The sequence below is a fragment of the Lolium rigidum genome, chromosome 2, assembly GCF_022539505.1.
Source record: "Lolium rigidum isolate FL_2022 chromosome 2, APGP_CSIRO_Lrig_0.1, whole genome shotgun sequence".
In the NCBI taxonomy this organism is placed as follows: domain Eukaryota; kingdom Viridiplantae; phylum Streptophyta; class Magnoliopsida; order Poales; family Poaceae; genus Lolium; species Lolium rigidum.
Genome location: NC_061509.1, coordinates 207,621,602 through 207,645,738, shown reverse-complemented (window position 1 = coordinate 207,645,738; position 24,137 = coordinate 207,621,602). Strand labels below are relative to the sequence as shown.

The 24,137-nt window shown below is 50.0% G+C and overlaps 2 protein-coding genes across 2 annotated transcripts; one reads left to right on the top strand and one right to left on the bottom strand.

Moving 5' to 3' along the window:
• Positions 1-10,044: 10,044 nt before the first annotated feature.
• Positions 10,045-11,284, top strand: LOC124688028 (peptidyl-prolyl cis-trans isomerase CYP19-3-like). Its single transcript, XM_047221742.1, has 2 exons — positions 10,045-10,104; positions 10,439-11,284. Exon 2 carries the CDS (start codon positions 10,481-10,483, stop codon positions 11,015-11,017), a length of 537 nt encoding a protein of 178 aa, XP_047077698.1. The 5' UTR covers positions 10,045-10,104; positions 10,439-10,480; the 3' UTR covers positions 11,018-11,284.
• Positions 11,285-11,641: 357 nt separating this feature from the next.
• On the bottom strand, positions 11,642-14,877 carry LOC124688027. Its single transcript, XM_047221741.1, has 7 exons — positions 14,505-14,877; positions 13,388-13,587; positions 12,941-13,291; positions 12,663-12,863; positions 12,498-12,568; positions 12,229-12,368; positions 11,642-12,127 (listed from the first exon to the last, which is right to left on the bottom strand). The coding sequence occupies exons 1-7, from the start codon at positions 14,824-14,826 to the stop codon at positions 11,823-11,825; spliced, it is 1,590 nt and encodes a 529-aa protein (XP_047077697.1). The 5' UTR covers positions 14,827-14,877; the 3' UTR covers positions 11,642-11,822.
• Between the last annotated feature and the right edge of the window lie 9,260 nt (positions 14,878-24,137).

Sequence of the window (24,137 nt, the reverse complement as noted above, 5' to 3'; positions counted from 1 at the left end):
GCTATCGCTATAAAACCGTTACTATCGATAAACTCTTGCGAGCAAGTCCGTTTCCAGTGTGCGGCTGAATTGACAACTCCGCTGTTAAGGCTTTCAAGTGTTCTTTGTCTCCCCTTGTGTCGAATCAATAAATTGGGTAATACTTCCTCGAAGACTCGTTGCGATCCCCTATACTTGTGGGTCATCAAGACTATTTTCCGGCGCCGTTGCCGGGGAGCATAGCTTTATTTGGAAGTTCACTTGGATTGATATTGTTCGCTGCAAATTCTCCATCATGGGTAAACCTCGCGATACTAAGGTCGCCATATTACCATCCACTACAAGAAAAGGTACAACTCGAGTACCTCTCGCTGCTCTTGATTCACCATCTCGTGATTGATAAACTTGTTTCACCGCCACATGCTTCAAATGTCGGTACTTCTGCTGAATCTGAAAACTCTCATAATACTGATAATATTTCTGCTGTGCTTGATGATAGTGGTTCATTGGGAACTTTTCTAGATGCTACAATTGCTAGGTCTAGACAAATTGAAAATGCTATGGAGATTCATATCTTGTGGTGCAGCAATGTTCCGGAGATTGGGACGCAAAAGATGCCAACATGGCCTCGTACCGGTTTCACGTGCAAAAGATTGCCGGCTTCTTCGAAGGGTGTGAGTTTCACCATGTACCGCGTGCAGAAAATGAGGCTGCGGATGCTTTGTCCAAGCTGGGCTCATCCAGACAAGAAATTCCTCCCGGAATAGCCTTGGCACACCTGAGAGTACCATCAATCAAGCCAAGTCCGGAGTCGGAATCAATTTTTGTACCGAAGTCACACATTGTACCAATGGATATCGACGAAGGAAACCCGGGGACTGTTCCGGTAAACTCGGGGACTGTTCCGGTAAGATCAGCCGCTGCTGCGCTACCGGAAGAAACAATGCTGGTGGACAACATGGACATAGACGTACCGGTGTTCCTAGTTCGGGAGACACCATCATGGGTTAAACCTATTAAGGAATTCCTAGTCAACGGCACCTTGCCAGTTGACGAAAATGAATCAAGGAGGATCCAAAGAAGGTCCAAGGCTTACACTATCATCAATGGCGAGATGTACAAGAGAAGTGTCACCGGTGTCCTCCAAAGATGTGTGGAACCGGAAGAAGGAAAGGAAATGCTCGAGGAGATTCACCGAGGAGAGTGTGGACATCACGCTTCCTCAAGGGCGCTGGTGGCAAAGGTGTTCCGGCATGGGTTCTATTGGCCAACAGCTTTGGAAAACGCGGAGGATATGGTAAGAAAATGCAATGGGTGCCAGAGGTACGCCAAGCAAAATCATACCCCAGCCTCCGGCTTGAAAACAATACCATTGACTTGGCCGTTTGCGGTTTGGTGCCTAGACATGGTTGGCCCATTCAAAACAGCAAGGGGAAACATGACCCACATCTTGGTTATGGTGGACAAATTCACCAAGTGGCTAGAAGTCAAACCCATCGCAAAGTGTGATGGGCGCACAGCGGTTAAATTCTTAAAAGATGTCATTTTGCGGTATGGATACCCACATAGCATCATCATCGACAATGGCACAAACTTTGCTCAAGGTGAGTTCAAAAGATTTTGTGAGGACAACAATATCCGGTTGGATTTGTGCTCAGTCGCACACCCACAAGGCAATGGCCAAGTGGAAAGAACAAACGCTTTGGTGCTCTCCGGTATCAAACCGAGACTCATCGATGCGGTAGAAAAATCGCCGGGGTGTTGGCTCGATGAGCTACCATCAGTGCTGTGGAGCATAAGAACTACTCCAAACCGGTCAACCGGATACACTCCATTTTTCATGGTTTATGGAGCGAAGCGGTCATACCAACCGACATTCTCCATGATTCACCAAGGGTGCAACTATATAACGAAGAAGAGGTAAAGGAAGCTCGAGAGAACGATGTGGACTTGCTAGAAGAAGCAAGAGAGCTGGCCTTGGCAAGAACAGCCATTTACCAGCGAGAACCTCGGACGCTATCACAGCAGGAAGGTTAACCGAGAGTTTTCCGGGAAGGAGACCAGTGCTACGCCTAGTGCAGCGCAGCTGAAGGCAGGCACAAGCTTTCCCCGCCATGGGAAGGGCCTTTCATTGTGAGCAAGGCTCTCCACAATGATGCCTACTACCGATTGATGCACGGGAATGGAAGAAAGGAAAGGCGGACAGGTCGGAGAGGAGACCAAGCGTCCATGGAATGTAGCTTTGTTGCGTCCTTTCTACTCTTGAAGTTGTGGTGTAAGAAGTTCCTTTTTGTACCTTATTTGCTATGAATAAAAGATGTCGGAACCTCGAATGAATCTCGGGGACTACCCCACTAAGGTTGCATGTAACTTGTCTATTTTTTCAGTTTACCGGTTGCTTATTGAACGTTTTTTCTTTCCGGTTTAGTAGTGTGCTAAATCCTACCGGAGTCTTCGACTGCTGTCTGTATCCGTAACCCGGCTTCATGGCAAGCAAGATAAACCGGTAGGGGATAAGCACATGAACTGCGAAGAGGAGGACCGGGAAAGAACAATCCGGAAAAGTTTAACTAACCCCGGTTATACCGGTTTTTGCAAAAATTTCGAGTTATTTCTAAGTTCAAGAAAATGCTTGCTTGGTAAAAGAACTTTGTGCTCATACGCCAAAAACACCCGAGAGAAGGTAGGCGAGCCAAAGCAAAAGAGCCAAGTGTGCATCAAATTGGATGCAGAAACAATTTCGGAATCATTGCGATGCAAGACCAAAATCAAACCGATAAGCAAAAATGCTAAGTCGCAAACCAACATAACTTAATAGGTTACCGGTGTACAAGACACCGGCAGAAGTTGTACCACAGCCAGAAAGAGCTTAAGTTTAACTTACATCATAAACCCCGGCATACCGGGGTAGAATTTAACGGGCGTTGTTTGAGAATAGCAGGACAAGCATGATACAGGCATCATTCAAGGATAAATCAGACAGCAGGGGCTTCAGGGGGAGCAGCGCCGGCCTCAGGAGCCTCCGGTGGCGCGTCCTCGGCATCTTCATCTTCGCCTCCGTCTTCTTCTTCCTCATCGCTGAGGTAGTCGTTGACGTCTTCAGGAGGGGGGATGAAGGTGCGCATCTCGGCGTACTCCGCGATGTGGTACGCGCGATCCTGCCGTTTGGCGGCAAGGACCGGATCCACCTCAGTAGGAGCTCCTTCGCGCACACCGACAAGGGCGTCCAGATCCAGCTCTGGGTACCAGGAGCAGGCAACGCGAGCGCCGAGTCCGCTCCCGGCACGGGCAGCGGAACACTTGCCACTCCCGGATCCTTCTGCCGGCACCTTTCAGGCGGTCGCTGATGAGGGAGAAGGTATCCGGCACCACTTCTCCAGGCCAGAGAGTCCTGAAGAGCTGGGCGGCCACCTCCGGAATGTCAGAGACATTCCGGTCCACGCAGCGCATGTGGGAAACCCGCGAGCTCAGCGCGATCAGGTGTTCGTAAGGATCCCAGGCAGCGGCCAAGTCCGTACGCCCTTGGGCACCCCGGTACTCTTCAACCTTCTTCGCAGCATGCGCCTGGGAGTCCGGAAAGAGCCCTGCAAGACAACGAAAAGAAGTTAAGTGCATGTTACCGGAACAAATAAGCTTATAAGCAGAAACCGGAAAAGGGAAAAGAAAAACATACGAAGGGCGAGCGCGTCAGTTCGCGTGACCAGAAGGTCGTACTCCTTCTGCTCCGCCTCCAGCCGCGCCACCTTGTCCTCGGCTGCTTTCTGTGCCTTGGCGGCCTCCTCAGCAGCGGCTTTGTGCACCTTGGCGGCCTTGCCTTCAGCTGTTTTCAGCGCATTGGTGGCCTCCTCCAGCTCGGTCTGCAGCACCACAGTGGCGTTGCCGGCATCCTCCAGCGCCTCGCTGAGCCTAGCCTCCGCAGCAGCTTCAGCGGCCTTCAGTGCCTTAGCATGGTCGAGACCAAGCTGGACATGCTGACGCTTAAGCTCCCCGTAGAGGGTCTGCTGGGCGCTTAGCTCCTCCTGGTGCTTCTGGACAAGTTTGTCCTTCTCAGCTAAGAATCGGAAAGCAAGTGTCAGTACAATTGCACTTATACGATGCGAAGAAAGCAAGTTAACCGGAAAACAAAAAGGATACCTTGGAGTGCGGCAACCTGGACTTTGAGGGCCTCAAGGGAGGCTTCCGGAATAGCTGTTATGCGGAAAGTTAGTAAATAACAAAGAAAGAAGAAAAGTTTTCGGTGGAAAGATGCCGGAAGAAGAGAAAGAAAACAAACCTTGGCAGTGGCTGTGGGCCTCAGCGAGATCCCGGTGCTCCCACAGAAGCTCCTCAAAGAGCAGCTTCCGGGCATCAGCGGTGCTCTGTTCAAAGGAAGATAATTATGAGAAAGGAAAAATAAAGATCTTAACCCGAAACTACCGGAGGGCTGGCTATGCGCTAGGTTTTGCGCTTTTCTAGTTAAGTTTCGCGCTAAGAGCAAAGATCTTAACCCGAAACTCGGGGACTGGCTATGCCGGTTTTGCGCTTTTCTAGTTAAGTTTCGCGCTAAGAGCAAAGATCTTAACCCGAAACTCGGGGACTGGCTATGCCGGTTTTGCGCTTTTCTAATTAAGTTTCGCGCTAAGAGCTGCGCTCTCAACACGAAACTCGGGGACTGGGGAGGATAGACAAGATCCGGAAAGAAACAAACCGGCATCGAGCAAAAATTACAAGGAGATTGGAGAAACTTACCACGACATTGCTTGGTGGCGTCGTACCGAGCACTTGTCGAACTCCTTCACGGCTCGCTTGAGTCGCATGAAGTGTTCTTCAGTGGACCGCGGCCCGGCCGGATCCGGCGCCGGAAGGCGGTCCTTCCCCAAGCCCTTCGTGGCGGCGGAGATGTCCGCCGCGTTCCATTTCTCGGCGTAGGGGAGAAGGTGCCCCAGCTCCTTGCCCTCGCGCTTGAGCTCAACGATCCGGCCGAGGAGGCCGGAAGGTTTCTCCGAGACCGCGGCGGCGGCGGGCCCGACGTGCAGCACCAAGGACCGCGAGCCGCTGAGCGCCTCCACGGCCTTTCCGCGCGACTCCCCCGGCTTGAGGCGCTTAGTGGTCTTGGGGGCTGCCGGCGGCGGCATCGGCGCAGTTGCGAGGGGTCCCTGGCTCGGCGGAGGTGTTGGCGTCGCCTCAGGGACAGGAGTTTCCGGCGGAGGAGTTGGCGTGGCGTCAGGCGCTGGAGCTTCTGGCGCTGAGGTAGAGGAGGCCGGCACGGAAGTTTCCGGCACGGCCTTGGAGGGGGAAGAGCGCGAACTCTTCTTCTTCTTCTTTTCTTTCTGGACGGAAGGAACCAAAGGTTCCGACCGCCCGGCAGCTTCTTCATCGGCGCCGATGTTGCTGGCGCCGGTATCTTGGGTCTCTGGAGGGGAGGTAAGATCCTCCTCCGCGCGGTGATCGGGGAGATTTGGGGGCCGCGCGCCCGAACTTGTAGTGCCCCCGGAGGCGGCGGGAGATGTTGCCGGCACCAGATGGTGTCGGGCTTGAACGAGGAGGAGGAGTTGAGGTTCCAGCGGAGCCGGCAGAGCCCTCAGACCTGGGCCCAAGCTTGAGCGCGGGGCTGAAAAAGGAGAAAGAGAAAGAATTGGAAAAAGCAGCCGGAAAAGACTCGGCAAGAACAAGAAAAGCAAAGGAACAGGTCTTACCCGGAGGAAGTGGGCATCTGTTTGCTCTTGTAGCGCCTCGTGCCTACTTGCTTCCCGGCAAAAGGCTCGGTCCGGAAGCGTTTGGCCGGAGGCTCTTGGCTTGGCCCGGCACCCGACGTCGGGGTCTTGTTCTTCTTGCCCCCGACAACGAGGTTGTCCAGGAACTCCCGGCCAACCTCGGCTTGCAGCGGGGTGGCGTGCTCGTGAATCTGCGGGTTGATGTTGGTTGAGGAAGGATCTACAGAGGAACAACGACGGTAAAATATGAGAGGTCAAATAGAGAAACTACCTCAAGCATCGTCAGGTCGTCGGACGAACGAGCGGGCTCCGGCGGAGACCTGCCGAGGCGCGAGGCTGCGGTCTTGCCCATCTTCAGATCCCTCCAATAGATGACGGGGTCGGGGTCGAACTTGTCCAAACCTCGCTTCTGGGCAGGGCCTCATCGATCAGATTCGATGCCGGGGAAACGGTCCTTGGCCTGAAAGAACAAGAAAGACAGAAAGAGGTTAATCACAATGCAAAAGTTACCGGTACGCCGACCTGAGTTGCGTAATTTCTTACATCTTGGGTCGGGGGGTTAGTGGAACTGAGAGGCCGAAGGCCCCATTCCCGATCCTCGGCATGGCGGTCCGGCAAATCTGGCCGGCCTTGAGGACAACGTCCTTCTTGCTAAGAGGAATTCCGGTGATCTTTGTAGGATCACCGGGACCGTACATCTCGCTCATCTTGTGCATGCGGCGCTTGAGCGGAAGCACCCGGCGCGAGATAAAGGCGCGGATGATATCATCAGAGCAGATGTTGGTATCCTTCATCAGTTGCCTCATAAAGCGTATAATCCGGTTGGTCTCAATATGAGAGTCTTTCGGATTGTAGCTCCAGTTGGCCCTCGTGGGCGGCACCAGATTGAAGGGCGGCAGGTTGATAAGGTCCGGGGCGCCCTTGTTCTTCACATAGAAAAAGGTCCCTTGCCATAGCCGGCATGACTCGAGACCGGAGAACTTAAAAAAGGGGCTCCCTTGACGGGAGCCGATGATGCAAGACCCGCATTGAACGGGGGTTTGGGTTTAGGAATGTTCTTGCCCTGAACGGAATTGATCCGAAGAGCGAAGAAGCGGGCGAACGTCTCACGAGTGGGACGAATGCCGATATAAGCCTCCATGAAGGTGGCATAGCAAGAGAGGTAAAAAATGGTGTTGCCAGGGAGATGGTGAGGTTGAAGTTGATAAAAATCAAGGAAGCGCCGGAAGAAATCGGACGCAGGAAGGCCAAAGCCGCCCTCAAAGTGAGCAAGAAAAACAACTCGTTCACCGGGTTCGGGCACCGGTTTGATTTCGTCGCGAGGAAGCCGGCAGGTCACTCCTTCCGGAATCCTCCTGGACCGGTATAGCCAGTCAATCTCAAACTTAGTAACATTGGAGCCCATCCAGGCCCCACGGGTGATACCGGAGGAATCCATACCGGAACCTTCGCTAGAACTACCGGATGCACGATTGCTACCGGATGCACGGTTGCTACCGGACTCGGCGTCCATCCGGGCAAGATCGGCGGAAAGTCCGTCGAAAGATCTGCTACGCCGGCTAGTACAGGAAGACGCAGAAGAAGAAGTAGATGAGGATTCCATACTAGACATGGAATTTGACGAAGAGAAACAAGAATCCCACAATATACTCCCGCGTGAAGATCTACGAAGGAGAGAAAAAGCAAGAAAAAGAAGAAGTAAATACACTACCGAGTCGAGATCTAGAAAGCAAGCAAAAGAGGAGTAAATCCAGATTAAGCCTAACCTGAGGCGGCGGAGTAGTTGAGGAAGAGGTTCGCCGGAGGAACGATGAGCCAAAGGCCGGCGAGGTATTCCGTCGGCGGCGAGGTGAGAAGAAGCTCGAAGAAGCACCAATGCCGCGGCGGGGGCAGAAGCGCTGCAGAAGTTCTTCGCGCGACGAAGTCCGGCGATGTCCGGCGTAGCAGTATCGAAGGTTCGCGGGGCGGCGGAGCTCAGGCAGCGAAGCGGAGCGGCGGAGGCGCAGAGAGCGAGAAGTACTTGTGCGCGAGGAACTGGAGAATGCGAGGAAAGGAAGAAGGAGAAGCGATTCCCCCTTATAAAGGAAGAGGGAGATGTGGGCCGAAAACCGCTGGGCCTCGGCGGTTTGGGTCGTGGGTCGCGGCGGTTCACTCCACGGGCCGCCACGTGGCACAGAGATACACGCGAAAAAATAATAAGCCACAGGGAGGTGCCCACGGATCCAGTGAAGCGGTTGGGATTCGCTGTGAAGCGATTAATGCGCGCGCGAGGCCGAAGGGAAGTGACCCCGACACCGGCGCGTCGATCCACGGTGCGCATGTCACTGACAGGCGCGGGGCCCGAGATATTCTCGACGTCGCCGAGGAAGTGTTTAATGACTAAGATGCCGGAGGATAAGACGCCGGATAATGTCTTAAGAAGAAGAGACAGCAAGGACCTGGGCAAAAATGCCGGATCCAAGCCTAAGGCCGGATAGATTAAATCGGTATCCTAAAATGAAAGAACCTGACATGGTCTGTTGGATAGGATCCGCCAGACTATACCAGCTTCGGGGACTAATGTTGGGGGGATGACCCCCGGTATGCCAAAGGCATGCCAAACCGGATGGTTTGAGCCATCAAGATACCGGTTTAATGTTCGTACCGGAACTTAGAGATAAGAACTTAGCTAAGTGAAGCTAAGCCGGTATCCCCAAGAGGGGTATGCCGGAACCGGATAAGAAGATGCCGGGCTACCGGAAGGAAGAGCAGGTCGGCGGGATCTGGTCAAAGATTCTCTCCGAGCTAGAAGACAAGGATGAGCTAAGCAAAGTAGCTTTAGACGAAGGGCCGACGATAAAGAGAAGGATGACGGTCAAAGAAGCCGGAGGACGTCGGCATCCCCGATTAAAGAGGCCTCCGGTGTCTTCTATGATTAAAGTAGCTTTGTAAAGTAGTTTGTCTAGTCAAAGATGCCATTAGGGTTTCTTGCCTCCGTAAGCCACCCTCTCCCCTATATAAGGAGAGGGGCAGCCCCTCTTACGGGCGAACACGAACACACAAGAACACTTGTACTTGAGAAACTCGTATCCTGTTGAGATCAATAAAGAAGATGATCTAGAGCGAGTTCTTCCTTATGTCTTTCTTCTTGAACCTCTAGCCTTGGTTAAGTTCTTGAGGAAACCATCCGGAAGTTCATCCCATCTAATCACAAACCCTCCCCCGAATCCTCTTGCGTCCATTCGGCCCCAACCTAAGCCATCCTATGGCATCTGTTTGTTCACCACGACGACACCAACATTGTAACCATCTATATAAATGAACTATTAGTACTATTATGTGCCAATGACGAGTTGTGGACGTCTATCGTGGACACATGAATGGTCCGTGGCAACGTATTGCCAACCCAAATTTAAGTCGTGAATGGATAGCCACGAACATGCTATCCCGTTTGCGTCACGCCGCTAGGCTGAGGTTTTGCTCCTGACGTGTCTGCGCGGACACAAACGGACCACATCGATATGTTTGCGTCGGGCCACATGTGCCAAGTCTTCATGTTTGTTTTTACTACAATTCCTTCCGGGATCAACAACCATTGAGCACTTGCACATGGCGGTGGAGTCGACCGGGTACACCACTTGCACCACATATGTACATTACTATCTCTATTTCGGTGAAAAAGGTACATGCACATTGCAAGAATAACTTTGACAGAAAAATTGAGCAAGAAAATCTTAATTATATTGTACGTAATTGTGTTGTTGAATTTGTATTTAAAACGCTTTCAAATAATAGTACTAATTTTATCTCAATAATCTTTATATATTTAGAAAATTCTTACTCAGAAAGAAAAACATGACTAACGATAGTGTCTTATTCATTGGACGGAGGGTGTATGGGGCAACGAGATACTAAAAACAGCTTCATATGCCAAGTTAGGAAGATGAAACATGTTTCAGAGCAGCAATGGCTGGCCTACAAGGCTGCAACGGACTGCCATATTTGTTCAGAGTTCAGATAAATAATTTTGTATACTATTACAGTACTAGTATAGAAGCTATATATCCTATGGAAATTTTGTACAAAAGCTGTCGTATATAAAGTTTCCATGAAAAACAAACTCCTTTATAAAAAACTTGTACTATGTAAAAATCTTATTGCTAGTTTGTGTTTGTTTCTTTTTTATATTCGAGCAAATACTTTTTGTTTGTTTTTCTTCTGTTTCAATCAAAATAATGGACTGATATTTTCTATTGAACTCATTTGAATGGGCTTGGCTACTTACCAGGCCGGGTAAGGTGAAGTAAAAATGGGCTAGCAACCACATTGGCCCAGGCCCGTTATAATCCGAGGTGTCTGTGCTCTCAAAACCCTAAACCCTTCTCCTTTTTATCTCCCCCACGCAGCCGCCAGCTCCATCCCTCTCTTCACAGCAGCACAAGCCACCTCCAAGGTAGATTTGTTCTTGATCTTGCTTCTTCTTTCTGTTCTTATGGATGTTTGATTCGCTTTGGATCTTGCTAGCCTTGCACATATCGAAGGCTTTCTAGGCGTCATTTTCCAAAGGCCTATTGAGCTCAATGTTTGTGCCAAATTAATGTTCGTCTCCTCGCCACATGATCTCCAGCAGTGCTACCCTGGAGACCATGCAAGGATGATGAGCACACTCCAAATTAACAACCCCCGATTCGATCTTGTTTCCCCTTTTACTTCCATACCCCCACGAATCTCAAAAAGTCTATAATTTTGCTAGACTGAGCTTATGTATGTACGTTTGATTGTTCCAGGGAAAGAAATAAGAAGCCGTCTTTGATCTGCATATCGCAGCAATGGCGAAGAACCCCAAGGTCTTCTTCGACATCCTGATAGGCCAGACCCGCGCCGGCCGCGTTACAATGGAGCTCTTCGCCGACAAAGTTCCCCGCACGGCCGACAACTTCCGGCTCCTCTGCACCGGCGCCAAGGGCCTTGGCGCGTGCGGCAAGCCGCTCCACTACAAGGGGTCGGCCTTCCACCGCATCATCCCCGGGTTCATGTGCCAGGGCGGCGACTTCACCCGCGGCAACGGCACGGGCGGCGAGTCCATCTACGGCGCCAAGTTCGCCGACGAGAACTTCAAGTTGAGGCATACCGGGCCTGGCGTTCTCTCCATGGCCAACTCCGGGCCCAACACCAACGGGTCGCAGTTCTTCATATGCACGGAGAAGACGTCGTGGCTTGATGGGAAGCACGTCGTGTTTGGGCAGGTGGTGGATGGGTATGGTGTCGTCGAGAAGATGGAGAAGGTCGGGAGCAACAGCGGGACGCCGGCGCAGAGCGTTGTCATCGAGGACTGTGGCGAGATCGCCGACGACGAGCAGTGCTGATGAGTTCATTTTAGTTTAGGTTTTCTAAATAAAAGTACTGATCCGATTGCAAGCTGTAGCGTGTTCAAGTTTCAGTAAAAAACATTTGATACGTGTGGTAGATAAATCAAGTGTATTTGTACTCTACTGTCGATTCCCCAAGCACATAAGTGTTTTTATGTGATGGGTTTCAGAGTTTCTCTTTGTTATGCACTCATGCTTCTGTATTTGAAGAATTACTCGCTGTAGCTTGTGAGACCAGAAACTACAGATACTCAAAATATTCAAAAAAAAAAATGAACAGTTTAACTCCTGGAGAGTTGGAGTTCATCCAAATTTGTTGCCATGTGAGCGTTTCAAGCATCCTTGTTTTGTTTGCAGTCTTGTGTTAGTGGCAGCTGTTCCGTGGATCCTTGAGGTCTCAAAGAGACTTGCTAGTTCTCTCGGAGACATTATTTATGGACATGGAAATACAATGTTGTATAGTAGAAGAAATAGAGACGGTTCCATAGAACTCTGTTTTTAACTTAGTAGAAGAAATAGAGACGGTTCCATAGAACTCTGTTTTTAACTTTTTACCCTCTTTTGCCACGAGTTTCAAACAAGAGTTAAACTACACCTAGATCAGTACCGCGAACTCCAGACTGCAACTTGGAAGTTCTCCACCGTATTATTATTCTTGTCAAACCCTTACAAAAGCTACAGCTGTACAACAAACAAAACCCTCAATTTGCTCAAAGCAGCCTTCCTACTTCATATGGAGATCAAAAACTACACACATACGATCCAGGCGGCTCAAAAGCTTTGAAAAGAAAGCCAGTACCGATCACTCCTCCTGGAGAGGCTGAGTCTTGAGAACATCTCTGAGCGCATGCTGTATGTTCTCGCACTTGTGATCAGATATCAAATTGCCAGACAACAGTATCCGCTGGAAATTCTCCCCAGCGTCGCCTCTCCAGAGCGTGTATGACTCGTCCTCGCTGCCGTTTACGACCTCCACGTCCCTCTTGAGGTAGTACAGCGTCCCGGGGAGGAAGAGGTCCTCGGGCACGTACACGTCTTCTTCGCTGTCTGGTTTCGGAACTTCTGTTGGGCTCTGGAGACGGGGCGGTGATGATTTTGTAATGACATCTGACAGAGCAGGAGCCGAGCCAGATTCAGTAATAATATACAAACAGCATAATGGACGATTACAAATCTATATAACAATCATGTTGTGCAACTGGACTTACCAGAGCTAGCTGATGTTGTTACAACCTTCGCGTAATCAGCAAGCTTGTTCGCCACATCTTGAATGGACGTAACGACTAGCTTAGCGTTGGTCACAATATCCACTATATGCTTCCAGTCTTCCTTTTCCAAAACTTTTTCCCTACAAAGCAGCACAGTTCAAATGTACGCAGATTCATCCGAAATTTAAGTGTGCAAATTCATCCAAAATTATGAACAATCAGTCGAAAGATGTGTTTTAATTTACTAACAATTCAATCTCAATACTTACCAATCTGTTTCAATTATTTCATTTCGCAGTCTCGCCAGTGAAGCTGCACTTAACCTAGGAACTATATCATCCTGCAAGACAGAAAAGGAGATGGCAACTACAAAAATCACATAGGGGAAGACACCAAAACTAAGATATTTACACCAAGGAAAGCTCAAATATAACCTGCAGTACAACCGTAGATACATAGCTGGCGCAACTCTCGGCTATTTCTCTTGATACACAAGGTGGGACTCCAAATCCAACAGCTGAAATAATGTCAGGACTAAATCCAAGCTCCTCCTTTGACTTCTTCCTTAGCATTATAGCAAGCAAGGCAGCTGAAGCTCCACCAAGGGAGTGACCTACTAACCGCAACTTGTAGTCCTGCTTTGAACAAAATCACAGAAGGGAAATAAGAAGAGGACATGAAGAAGCAGACTGCCTAGAATACTATTTCCCACCTTGTGCTTCTCCAAACACTGGCTGATAATTTTCAACTCCCAGCGAAGGTACCATCGAGCAGCCTCGTATGTTCCAAAGTGTGTCGAGAAACCTCTAGGCGATACTTTCTTATCGCTCAGAGCAACCAAATCGGTAACAAGGTCATAGACCGTATGAGTTCCCCGAATCCCAAGGATGACCAATTTAGCACGTGGATCGATAGCAATGTAGTACCCAGGTCTTAAAATACTAGAGTCTTTCACAAACTTTAGAACATTCCTCTTGCGAAGCATGCTATGCCGTGCAAGCACATCTGCACTGGACTTATAGCAACCTCTCGCAAGTTCAAGGTGATAAATTAGTTCTTGAACCTACAAAAAGGGGAAGAGGGCAATCCCTTTTGGATTAGGTAATACCTCAAAATCGTGAGAAGTAGAGCAGCATGAAGAGAATCCCTCAGGTCATACCTTCTTATTGGAGGATATCTGAACACCCTTGAAGGCTTCTGCGTTCTTTGCAGAAGCTTGGCTAAGGTAAATGAGGTAGAGACCGACGGTAAGATCGCTGAGGCTCCAGTCCTTTATGCTTACCTTACTGCGCTGGAGGTCACTAAGGACCTCACTAAAAGACCGGGTGCTTTCGGGGATGCTGTTCCCTCCACTGGTAGCTGCAATCAGATTGTACAGTTTCAGCTTCTTCTTTATTTTTGTAACACATGAGTAGCATTTGAGCTGCGTAATTTCAGAAAGCTGATTGGAGCAAGCTCCATTGCAGAGAGCTCCCCAATTTGCAGATATGAGTTATATGACTGTAACATTCTGAATAATTATTTTACCTGTGAAAAGCCTCTTGACTTACAGCTAATAGTTTATGAGGCATGGTAGCTATGAATTCCAAATATTGTGGTTCTTTGTAGTATTAAGTTAGTGATGTGTGGCATAGGAATAGTTAGTTGGGGTTACATTACATACCAATTACCAAGAGTCCTTTTTATTTCAGATAAGATTCAACTTTGTGAAAAGACATGTTAGCAACAGGAATGCAAGATCTTGATTAGTCCTAAATCCGAAGTCCGAAGTCCTACTTATGTTGCTTCAATCCGTGTCATCAATTCTTTACAGAGAAGTTTCTACTTCAGCAAAACAAGCATAGTTATAGAAAAGAGTGGCGAGGGGACGTTCAAGCGAACTAGCGAAGGCTTTCAATTGTACTGCTTGTTTGGATAGTGACGACTTCCTTTTTTTTTTTTTGCCAGGGAAATAGTGATGACTTTCAAATGTAGCATACTTCCTAACTTGCTATTACCTGAATGATTTCTGTGTGTGCTGGGGAGTGTTGATTTTGGGGTTCACATTACATACCGAGTGATCAATTTTATCCGGAAAAGATTCAGCTTTGTGGGAAAAGACATGTTAGGAAAAGAATGCAAGATCTTGATTATTCCTAAATCCTATGACGTGCGTTGCATCAGTATGTCTCGAGGGCAACAGCTTGGCTATCAATAACTTGTTCACACGGAATTTTATAAAGAAACACAAGAATTAGAGGCAAGGTAAGCATAATAACAGTATAGAAAAGACTTACAAGCGAAAGGCTTCCAGTTGTACTGCTTGTAGACCTGCAGGGCGGGCTCGAGGGCCTTGGTGAGCCAGGCGACGTCGGGTCTCCAGGCCCTCCAGGTGAGGCCGGCGTCCTCCTCGTCGTCGTCCGACCCGTCCCGCTTGGCCCTCTTGGCGCTGGCCTCCAAGGCGACGGCCGCGGCCGCCGCCGCCCTGGCCTTGTCCTCCGGTTGGGTCCTCTCGGCCCCGCCGAAGAGGAAGCGGGTGAGCGCGGGCGGGAGGATTGTGGGGCGGATGCGGTGGGTAGTGAGGAGGCGGGCGCGGGAGAGGAGGTGCTTGGCCGCCATGGGCGGTTGCTTGGTTGGGACTGGGAGGCGGTGGGCGGGAGGAAGAAGAGGGGAGAGGGTTCTGGGCGTCCTGCTGGAGAAGGGAGGAGCACGGGCGGGGCTGGAACGAATCCTCACCGTCCATCGGGAACGGAGGGCCAAATAGTAGCGACTGGTATATTCCCACTCCTTTGTGCTGACTACTGACTAGCACAGTAGCACTGAATAAATCTGCGAAATGATATCGACCATGGGCAAAAGATATCATTCAAGAAGGGCGGGTTGGTAACGTGGGCGCTCTTGATTCGCATCGGTCCAGCATTTTCCCGTTTGATTACCTAATTGAGCAGGCCATTTACACAAAAATAACAAAAGTGGAAGAAAAGCACAGACTGACCCTCCGGCGAAACTATTTCACCAATCTAACCCTTTTGTGTGGCGCCCCTCCCACGGACGCCACACATGCCCATGTGGCGCCTCTGGCTCTGGCGCCACACACCCATCCGACGTGGCCCGTCGACGCTGAGCTGGTGACCCCGATCCGACGTGGCAGCACGAGTGGCGCCTCTCTTGACGGCGCCACACTTTGAAAGTGTGGCGCCCCTGGCAGGGGCGCCACACATTCACTTAAGTTTGGGCGCCGCGCGCGCCCAGCCCGACCCTCTTCTTTCTTTCTTTCTCTGTTCTTCTTCTCTCCTCCAAAGGCGCCCGGTTTTCTCTCTCCCCCTCTCTCCCCCCCCCAAATCAACCACCAAATCGTCGGATCCGTCCGTGGAGATCGTTCCCAACTCGTTGCTTGAGGTAATCTCCTCCGTTTCCCCTCTTTTCATCCATTGATTTTGTGTATTTGCTCCAATCTATATGTGAAACCCTAGATGTGGATTTGGTTGATTTGAGGGTGGAGATGGATTTGGTTGGATGTTAGGGTTGTTGAAGTAGAAGAAATGGTAGTGTGCTAGTTTGTATCGGTAGATTATGTTGATTATGGTATCTAATGAACACATGTGTGTATGTGTTGTTCCCATTATGCTAGGGGGATGGAAAGAATTGTTCATGTTCATCATGTGGACAAGGATGCTTACTTGAAGGGAAACATAGAGCCGGACCCGGAAGAGGTTGACTTGGTGTTTGACGTTAGCCCTAGCTTTGCGGAGGTGGTAGCACAAGTTAGGGTTGAGTTGAATTGGAATGAGCCAAATGATGGTATTGAGCTAGAGGGAAGGCATAATGTGGGGTTTGGAATGCACACCCGTTGGAAGATAATGCGTATCAACTCCGAGCAACGTTGGTCCATTTACAAGGAGACGGTGGCCGGGTCACAAGATGACATTGTATGATGGTAAAAGAGTGAGGGTATTTCACCGTGCATTTTGATCATTCCAGCAATGCACGAGGGCATTCGAACATTGTAGGCCCGTCATAGCCGTGGATGGTACCTTCTTGACCGGTCAGTACAAGGGCACACTATTGGTGGCAATAGCAAGTGATGCAAGCAACCATTTAGTACCATTAGCTTTTGCATTGGTAGAGATTGAGAACAATGATAACTGGCAATGGTTTTTCCATATATTGAGGACGAGGGTCATACCACCCTCAAAGGAAGTGTGTGTCATCTCCGATCGTCATCAAGGAATTCTCAATGCGGTGGAGGTTCCAATTCCCGGGCATGCTCCCTTGCATCACCGATGGTGCATGAGGCATTTTTGTGCAAACTTCTACCGGGCATGCAAGAGCAAAGAGTTGTCTGACCTTCTTCAAGATTGTTGCCTCGCTTATTCGGAGCGCCGCTTCGCAAACCTATACAACGGCTTGCTGAAGCACAAAGACCTCAACGCGGGTGGTCAAGAGTTTCTTCATAGACACCTCGTATTTAATTCAAAGTGGGCGAGAGCTTATGATGAGGATGGGAGGAGATATGGCCAAATGACAAGCAACATGGCCGAGTGCTTCAACAATGTTTTGAAGGGTGTCCGTGCATTGCCCGTGACGGCAATCATTCAATACACATTCGAGAAGTTGAATGTCTATTTCCAGAACTACACCGATGAAACGGAGAAGGAAATTGCTTTGAATGCCGAGTTCCCAAAGAAGGTTCAAGAGTTCATGGATTTTCGAGGCGAGGAAGGCCGACTCCCAAATGGCTACATGTTATGATAATGTTGACTGGGTTTACCAAGTGAATGAGCCGGGAGGCACCACACAAGGTGGTGTCCAACACGGAGGCCGGGCTTTCCGTGTGTCCCTAAAGACATGTGAATACACATGTAGGAGGCCCTCTTTGCTTCATTTGGCTTGCTCCCACTTGCTAACAGCGGCACGCACTAGACGTGTCGACTACAATAACCCGCTCACCGTTCGGAAGTCCGAGTTCTCAATCGAAGCCACAAAGAGGACATGGGCTCCAAGGTTTTGTCCTTACTTGGATCAATCACAATGGCCGGAGTATCATGGAGTGCAAGTTTGGCCAGATCCGGAATGGAAGGTTGTGAAACGTGGAAGAAGAAAGACGAAGAGGTATCACGGAGATATGGATAGATGGGGTCATTCCGGAAACGAAGTTATTCCAAGAAGCTCGCGAGCCAACTAATTGTGGATCCTGCAATAGTAAGGGCCACAATAAAAGGAAGTGCACATCCGGCAAAAAATCAAAGGGCAATGATGCTAGCACAAGTCAAGCATCAAGTAGCCAACAAGCTTCAAATCAACCTCCAAGCCAACAAACCCCAAGCCAACAAGCTCCAAGCCAACCGCGTCAAACTCCTCCAAGCCAAACGCGTCAACCTCCTCCAAGCCAAACGCGTCAACCTCCTCCAAGCCAAACGCGTCAACCTCCTCCAACCCAAACGCGTCAACAAGCTCCAAGCCAAACGCGTCAACCTCCTCCAACCCAAACGCGTCAACAAGCTCCAAGCACACAAGCCCAACGGCAACAAGCTCCTACGCAACAAGCTCCAAGGCAACAAGCCTCAAGGCATCAACCACAATGGCGACAAGCTCCAAGGCAACAAAGGATTCACGTAGGGCTTAGTAGAGGTGGCCGTCGCGGTGCTAGTATGCTACGATACCTAGCGGGGCCTTATCCATATGTGTCTCGAAGTTACTAATTGCATTGTACTTTCTATTTTCATATTCCATGACTAACTTTGGTTTTTCAATTTGGTTTACAGGTATGGCAACTCAACCCACCAAGGGGAAGGGAGCATGGGAGGGCAATGAGAAGGAGGAGTCCGTTTGGGAGGAGGCGGTAAGGACGGTGCGGAAGAAGGAGAAGGAAGAACTAGAGAGGAAGAAGAAGGAGGAGGAAGACAAGAAGATGGCGGAGAGTGCCCGTATGCAAAAACAAGTATGAGGAATACATATTGTTCCACAAGAGGAGGAATGCCAAGCTGAAGGCCGAACGGGACCGCGAGGCACGGATAAAATTCCCGAGGAGCTGCCAACTTGAGCAAATTGCGAGGGAGAGGGCCAATAGGATGCACCTAGAGGAGGTGGCTAGGGAGGCTGAACGCATCAAGGAGGAGAGAGCTCAAGCGGAAGCCGCAAAGACGGAGGAGCGCCACCACTTCTTCGATTCGGTCGTTCGGTTGGCTCGTGACTTAAGGGAGAAGGAAGAATTGGTCGAAGAAGCTAAGAAGAAGAAGGCAAGGGGGAGGGAGCCTTTGCGACGCAGTTGATGTCCCTTTGGCTATGTTCTTGTTGTCGAACCATTATGTTGTCCGAACCTTGATCTTCTCGAACCTTCGTGTCGTTGAACCTTATTGTAATTGAAACCTTGATGTCGTCGAACCTTATTTGTCATTTGAACCATTATGTTGTGTCAATGTATGGTACATATTCAGGTGCAATGTTCTTGTTGTCAAAACTGTTGGAATATGGTAGGATTTTTCATGGTTTTAGCACAAGTCCATGTGTGGCGCCCTTCTCACCTGGCGCCACAAGTGCAAGTGTGGCGCCCGTGGCATCGGCGCCACACATGCCAACTTATATGAGCTATTTGGTCGAAAACATCCAGGGGCTCCGGACGATAAGTCCTTAGCCGTTTTGGCGACCCTCTTTGTGTGGCGCCCGTGGCACCGGCGCCACACATGCTTGTGTGGCGCCCGTGGCATCGGCGCCACACAAAGAGCCTCGCCAAAACGGCTAAGTCCCAGACGATTTGTCTTACAGTATGTTTTGGGAAATTAGACATGCATGTGTGGCGCCAATGCCACGGGCGCCACACTGTGCAATGTGGTGCCAGTGGGAAGGGCGCCACTCATTGACATGTGTTAAAACCATCGAAAATCCTACCATATTCCAACAAAACTCCCATCATGTCAAAAGCTATGTCATACACACATCATATCAACAACCATTTTGTACACACATCATGGACATAACATCATCAAACCTAACATCGTAGCACATAGTTTCATACAATTTAAGAAAGCATTCAAACAACACGAAGCAACGAAGATAGAGTTGACAACACTCGACGATCTAAATATCGGTGTCGGAGCCGGATTCGCCGGTGTGGGGGTAGTGCACACGGCAGGCGGTGTCGTCGAACACCTTGACGATCATGTCGCCGTCCCCTCGTACGAGAAGGTGAGCTGGCAGCCGGGCTCGAGGTGGAGGTCACGGGCGAACTTGTCCCACCCCGTGTGCAGGTACATCTTGCCCTGCCCGTCGAACAGGACCTCCACGGACCAGCGGCAGAAGTTGCAGCTAGCCTCCCGTAGCTGCAAGTGTGCCGGCTCGTGGCCGTCGACGAACTCGGCGAACTTGTCCGGTAGCCGCTTGATGCCGAGTGGGTCGTCGTCGATGCGGAGGAGGAACTCGAAGCAGCGTTTGTCATGCGAAGACGAGGAGGATGCAGGTGACGGTGATCGTGGGGCCCTTGCTGCTCCACCGCGGCGGCCCCTTCCCCGGCCCGGGGCGCCCGAGGACCGCGGCGGCCGCCCCTTCCCCGTCCACCGGCACCGGCCATCCTACATGTTTACATTTTTGAACCATATTACGATCCATTCAACTAACAAATATGAGTTACTCCATCACAAATACTAGGCATACATGTGAGTTCATACACATACATACACATACATACATAGAGTTCATACACATACATGTGAAATTTCATATGTAGATTTCTACAAATCTATGGTTCAAACACATGCATACATGAGGCTACCATCTCCAACACAAACAATACAATATAGAGTGCACAAAAAAAAAAAACATGTCTAGGGTTCATGTCCAAATCTAGCCCGATCTATGAAATTAGTGGATGAATGGAGAAGATTTGAAGGAGATTACCTTGACAAATGGATGGGGAACGATCTCCACGGACAGATCTGACGATTTGGTGGTGGATTTGGTGGGGGGAGAGGGAGGAGAGAGAGAACCGGGTTGAGGAGGAGGGGGAGAAGAAGAGAAAGAAAGAAGAAGGGTCGGGCTGGGCGCGCGCGGCGCCCAAACTTAAGTGAATGTGTGGCGCCCCTGCCAGGGGCGCCACACTTTCAAAGTGTGGCGCCGTCCACAGAGGCGCCACTCGTGCTGCCACGTCGGATCGGGGTCACCAGCTCAGCGTCGATGGGCCACGTCGGATGGGTGTGTGGCGCCAGAGCCAGAGGCGCCACATGGGCATGTGTGGCGCCCGTGGGAGGGGCGCCACACAAAAGGGTTAGATTGGTGAAATAGTTTCGCCGGAGGGTCAGTCTGTGCTTTTCTTTCAGTTTTGGGTTATTTTTGTGTAAATCTACAATTGAGCATACCAATCATTTCTTAAAGCATCCTCGGCCCAGACCCTAAAGAAGCGCTTGGTTCGGCCATTTCTAGTGAGCCACCCCTGTTCCGGCAGAACTCGGGAATACCGCGTTCCCGCAGAGCCACCGCGGGAGATGGCGCGAGCTCGCGTGGGACGGCGAAATCTCGGCGGGATGAATTCGGTCACCGCGTTTGAAATTTCGCCACCGTATATAGGGGCGGCTCTCTCACCACCAAATCCAAATCCCCCATTTCCCACTTTTCGAGCTCATCCACCCTTCCGGATCTAGCGACATGGCCGGCTCTTCCTCACCCGCACGGTTGGCGAGGCTTGCGGCGGCAACGGTGGCTGTGGCGGCGGCTACTAGCCGCGGATAGTCGTCTTCTTCCTCTACATCGATGACTTTGGTTGTGGTAAGCTACTGCAAACCCTAGCATTAGATCTAGATCTTGTGGGTACACATGGGTGGTCTAAACGAATACATTGTAGGACATTCCTTCGTCCCCGGTCGAGGTTGTGGAGGTTGTCTAGGTTGCATATGACTCTACCACTGGGACGCTAGTGCTGCCTACATCTTCGCCTGGGTCCCCTGCTTCCCCAACCTCGGTGATGCGTGTGGCTCTCTGGCTGTAAGGCCGCTCTTACTTTTCTCGTGATTCATTGATGTGGTACTGCTTAAGGATGTGGATGTGGTAGTGGTAGTTCATTGATCTGCTAGTGGTACTGCTTAAGGATGTGGATGCGGTAGTTCATTGATCTGCTAGTGGAACTGCTTAAGGATGTGGATGTGGTAGTAGTAGTTCATTGATCTGGTAGTGTTTCTCATGTAGGCGGTCATACCATTGGGCTCCCCTGATCTTTCTGCTCCTACTGTCAATGCTGAGCAATCTTTTATTTCAAGCAAATTAGCCATGGTTTGGAAACCTGATCTATTAGAGTTTGTGCTGAACTGGTTGGTTCAGCTCGTCCGTAGCGGTGTCCATTTCAACATGGGATTCAAAGAGCAACAGATGAAGAAGGTAGATGCTGATGTTCTTGCATTCGTTGGCATACATGTGACCACTCTTCAGCTCTACAACCACATCAGAAACTGGAGGACCAAGTGGAGCATCATACTAAAGATGAAAACCGATGTCAATCTAGACTGGAGCGAAGATGGTTGTTGCTTCTATGCTGCTGATGAAGATACGGCGGACGAGTACATTCAGGTAGTAAGCCTTATTGAGTTACTTCATATATCTGTATATGTGAATATCGTCTGCACTAACAGTTGTTCCTTGTGGATTGCAGCGCAACCCAAGACATCATCAGTACGTCGGGACCCCGATCACGAACTATGCTCGCATGAAGAAGATCTTCACGCCCCGGTTTGTATGCAGGCGCAACTGTTCCAACCTAAGTTGCCGGTCAGGGCTATCGACTTCATTGCAGACAATGAAGAAGAGTATGCCGAGTACCGTAACCTGCTGCCAGCGGAGAGGAGGAGTTGTCTTAGGACCTGGCTTCGCAACCAGTTTCCTGCTTACTGCTGCATCCATGGTCATGATCTACTCGTTTTGGGAGGTGGTCTCGTATCCCTCCATTAGCTAGGACTTGCTTGAAACTGATCCCCGATCTGTAGTGATGAACTTGTTCGAGGTGGTATATACTAACCCCTCGTGTGATGAAACAGTGATGCATCACGAAGTATAGTTGTTTTGCTCGTGATGCATCGCTCACTAAGTAGTTGTTGTGTATTACCAGCACCTTTTCTGATGAATTGAATCTGATGTGTGTTGAAATTCAGTTATTAGCAGGATAATCTCACCACTCTAAGGAGAGGGGTTACCACAACTCGCTCATATCTGCAACCAAACAAGCGTGTGGGCTGCACGAGCAGGGAAGAAAGTAGTCTGTACATGCACTCAAACAATGTGGTCTGGCTTCCCTCTCCGGCGCAGGCCGCCCAGGCTACCAAAGGACCCGTGTTTCATGGCCATGGCCCATTCGCGACGCGCAGTGAGACCCATCTCGCTAGCCCAGTGGTGCAGGAAATCCATGCAGGCTACTGATGCGTGTAGTTGACACATCCGTTGGGAACCCCAAGAGGAAGGTGTGATGCGCACAGCGGCAAGTTTCCCTCAGTAAGAAACCAAGGTTTAATCGAACCAGTAGGAGTCAAGAAGCACGTTGAAGGTTGATGGCGGCGGGATGTAGTGCGGCGCAACACCGGAGATTCCGGCGCCAACGTGGAACCCGCACAACACAACCAAAGTACTTTGCCCCAACGAAACGAGTGAGGTTGTCAATCTCACCGGCTTGCTGTAACAAAGGATTAATCGAATTGTGTGGAAAATGATTGTTTGCAGAGAAAACGAGTAAAACAAGTATTGCAGCAGATTTGTATTTCAGATATTAAAAGAATGGACCGGGGTCCACAGTTCACTAGAGGTGTCTCTCCCATAAGATAAAAGCATGTTGGGTGAACAAATTACGGTCGGGCAATTGACAAATAGAGAGGGCATAACAATGCACATACATGACATGATAAGTATAGTGAGATTTAATTGGGCATTACGACAAAGTACATAGACCGCCATCCAACTGCATCTATGCCTAAAAAGTCCACCTTCAGAGTTATCATCCGAACCCCTTCCAGTATTAAGTTGCAAAGCAACAGACAATTGCATTAAGTATGGTGCGTAATGTAATCAACAACTACATCCTCGGACATAGCGCCAATGTTTTATCCCTAGTGGCAACAGCACAACACAACCTTAGAACTTTCGTCACTCGTCCCAGGTGTCAATGCGGGCATGAACCCACTATCGAGCATAAATACTCCCTCTTGGAGTTAAAAGCAAAAACTTGGCCAGAGCCTCTACTAGTAACGGAGAGCATGCAAGATCATAAACAACACATATGTAATAACTTGATAATTAACATAACATGGTATTCTCTATCCATCGGATCCCGACAAACACAACATAGAGTATTACGGATAGATGATCTTGATCATGTTAGGCAGCTCACAAGATCCGACAATGAAGCACAATGAGGAGAAGACAACCATCTAGCTACTGCTATGGACCCATAGTCCAGGGGTGAACTACTCACTCATCACTCCGGAGGCGACCATGGCGGTGTAGAGTCCTCCGGGAGATGAATCCCCTCTCCGGCAGGGTGCCGGAGAAGATCTCCGAGAATCCCCCGAGATGGGATCGGCGGCGGCGGCGTCTCCGGGAAGGTTTTCCGTATCGTGGTTTTTCGCATCGGGGGTTTCGCGACGGAGGCTTTAAGTAGGCGGAAGGGCAGAGTCGGGGCCCGACGAGGGGCCCACACCATAGGGCGGCGCGGCCCCCTTTGGCCGCGCCGCCATGTGGTGTCGCCACCTCGTGGCCCCACTTCGTATGCTCTTCGGTCTTCCGGAAGGTTCGTGGCAAAATAGGCCCACGGGTCTTCGTTTCGTCCAATTCCGAGAATATTTCGTTACTAGGATTTACGAAACCAAAAACAGCGAGAAAACGAGAACCGGCACTTCGGCATCTTGTTAATAGGTTAGTTCCAGAAAATGCACGAATATGACATAAAGTGTGCATAAAATATG

What these genes read in the sequence shown, in the direction of transcription:
- LOC124688028 (XM_047221742.1), top strand. Translation starts at nt 10,481, where the DNA reads ATGGCGAAGAACCCCAAGGTCTTCTTCGACATCCTGATAGGCCAGACC.
- LOC124688027 (XM_047221741.1), bottom strand. Translation starts at nt 14,826, where the DNA reads ATGGCGGCCAAGCACCTCCTCTCCCGCGCCCGCCTCCTCACTACCCAC. An exon ending in CAACTGGAAGCCTTTCGCTT is followed by an intron (nt 13,588 to 14,504) that starts GTAAGTCTTTTC and finishes ATCTGATTGCAG; the next exon opens with CTACCAGTGGAGGGAACAGC. An exon ending in AGTGTTTGGAGAAGCACAAG is followed by an intron (nt 12,864 to 12,940) that starts GTGGGAAATAGT and finishes TGTTCAAAGCAG; the next exon opens with GACTACAAGTTGCGGTTAGT.